This window comes from Mastigoproctus giganteus, chromosome 12, assembly GCF_048544385.1.
Source record: "Mastigoproctus giganteus isolate SK-2022 chromosome 12, ASM4854438v1, whole genome shotgun sequence".
Taxonomy (NCBI): Eukaryota; Metazoa; Arthropoda; class Arachnida; order Uropygi; family Thelyphonidae; genus Mastigoproctus; species Mastigoproctus giganteus.
The window spans coordinates 33,869,903-33,872,259 of NC_143586.1; the positions used below are offsets into that span (position 1 = coordinate 33,869,903).

Below are 2,357 nucleotides of genomic sequence, written 5' to 3' on the forward strand. Positions count from 1 at the left end.
AAGGCGACGTTTCAGGCATCTTAACAATAGCCATCATCAGACCATGCTGTTAGGAGTAGAAAAACAGAGGGTTACAAATTTGAATTATAATACAATAATTATAATGAGATAGGCACCGTGTTGTGAAATATATAAGATGTCACGTAATGGTGCCACCGTACAACTTTGGTTGGCTTATTGATGGTGGTGTATAGAAATGATGCTAATGCACTAACTAATATATATATAAAACAGTAAACTCCTCCGCAGTCTGAGGCTTTTTAGCTCTAAATCCTACACGCATTGATTTACTGTGTTTATGATTTTCTAACATTTTATGTCAATAAAAGTACTATGCATGCTCGTATTGAAAAATAGACAGAGAAGAATAAATTCCATTTGGGGTGGGATGATTTCCTTGTTGGATAGATTGTCGAACCTGAAATCTGAATTTATGCCCATCATTTATTTTAAATTAAGTAATGTTATAACATTCTGTAATTTTCTAATATAAAATAGTAAAATACATCTCTTTTATATTAAAAATTTATAGAATAGAAAGCTTACCACGTATGCATTCTTTTTTCTTTTGCTTTCTTTCTTTTTTTTCCTGGTTCTTCCTGTGACCACGTAGTTAAACCCAACCAATCATGCATACCTTTGCTTCCACAACAGCTGTATGTCATTTGCAATAAGTCCATTTCTGCTTTCTTTGCCTCGTTATCCTTGTAGTGGGACATGGATTCTAAAAGTCCTTTCTCTAATCCTTCTTCTAAGTGCTTTACCTGTTTCCTAGTTAGAAAAATCATAACAAATAACACTATCATGGCAACAAATACAACCACAATATACGGGAGAAGCAAAAACTGAACTTTCACTCTACTCTTGTATTTCCTACAATCGCTGGTTATTTTGTACCCTACAAGATATAAGATTGATAAAGTACCACCCATACCCATAATCATATTGCCCAGTTTTTTAGTATCAACGTCCTTAATGAGATGAGCGTTTGCCTTAACTCTTAAATTAACAAAAGCTCCCAAGAATATTAAAAACAATCCGAGTATGGCTACAAAGAGAAATAAGATGCTCAATATGAGAGCAAACTTTTTTCTCATAGATTCGGTGATACTTATGTCGCACATGTTGACTCTGGCAAACTGGGAGGCTGTTTGTGATCATTCCATTATCCAACAAAATGCCTCACTCTCACTCTCTCCATTATCCTACAGAATGCCATCCGTAGTTTCAGATTGGATTTGTCCGAACTACTTATGGAATGCTATTGTAACTGAGGCCGGGATGCCTCTGACTTTAAACAGTATACATAAACAATGCGTTATTAAAATAATATTCCAGTGACGTAACACTAAATATAAAATATCTAATTGTTTACGAAATTCAAATGTATTGACATTTTGATTATTACAAGTATTTAACAGGACTTGAAGTAATGTTAATAAATTCAAAACCGTATAATTTCAGTTTCTATAAACTGGTGTACGTAAGTTACAGCAACTATTGGAGATGGAAACTGAACTTTTACTAAGTCTAGGCAATTATGAAATGATATTTAAATGAATTTAGAAACATTAACTAAAATTGAAATAATTGAGTAATGAGAATGAATCATTATTCACATAATTTGAGTCATTCTTGTTCATCAACGTTGATGGTGGTCCATTTCAGTACCATCAACCTTCTTCTTTATATGTACATATTGATAATAAATAAATTCCCACAACGCTGACCAAGGGAGTGTATCAGACCCCTGGTCCCAAGAGACAATATCTTCCCCGTGTTACTGGGGATGTATGCGTACTATTTTTATGCACCTGTCTGTTCATAAACATGCTTGTGCGACTTAGGAAAAAAACAAACAAACAAACAAACGAAGCAACTCACAAAGAAAAATCCTACTCCTTCTGCTTCGTAATGATTAGACTGAAAAAGGGCCTTCAGATAATTTCAATAAGGAAATCTGAATCCAGGCCTCTCCAAACGAGTAACAAGTATTAAAACCATCATAATGTGACGGAGGACTCATTACTGTCCCCCACAAAGCAATAAAAAAAACTATATTTATTTACTCGTATTTAGATCCTACATTATAGTTTCCCATTGGCTGCAGTCGATCCCGGAGATCCCCAAACAATTATGGCTTTTTCCATTTTTTCCCCTGCGATAACATGCCACAAACGCTAATTTGCCTTGGTGGCGATCGCCACCAAGCCATCCGGGCCGTTAGCCTCTGGTTATATAAGGTATTCGCCAACTTAGTTATAAACTAAGTTAACGAATGATTATAAAAGAGAACAAACTATGTTGAAAGATGTTTTCTCCTTAAGAGTCATACAAATTTATCAGAGATTATAGTT

General features: G+C 34.6%; 1 protein-coding gene across 1 annotated transcript; it reads right to left on the bottom strand.

The window, feature by feature from the left end:
* Positions 1–542: 542 nt before the first annotated feature.
* On the bottom strand, positions 543–1,124 carry LOC150076871 (photoreceptor outer segment membrane glycoprotein 2-like). The gene has a single exon (XM_090385708.1). It carries the CDS (start codon positions 1,122–1,124, stop codon positions 543–545), a length of 582 nt encoding a protein of 193 aa, XP_090241834.1.
* Between the last annotated feature and the right edge of the window lie 1,233 nt (positions 1,125–2,357).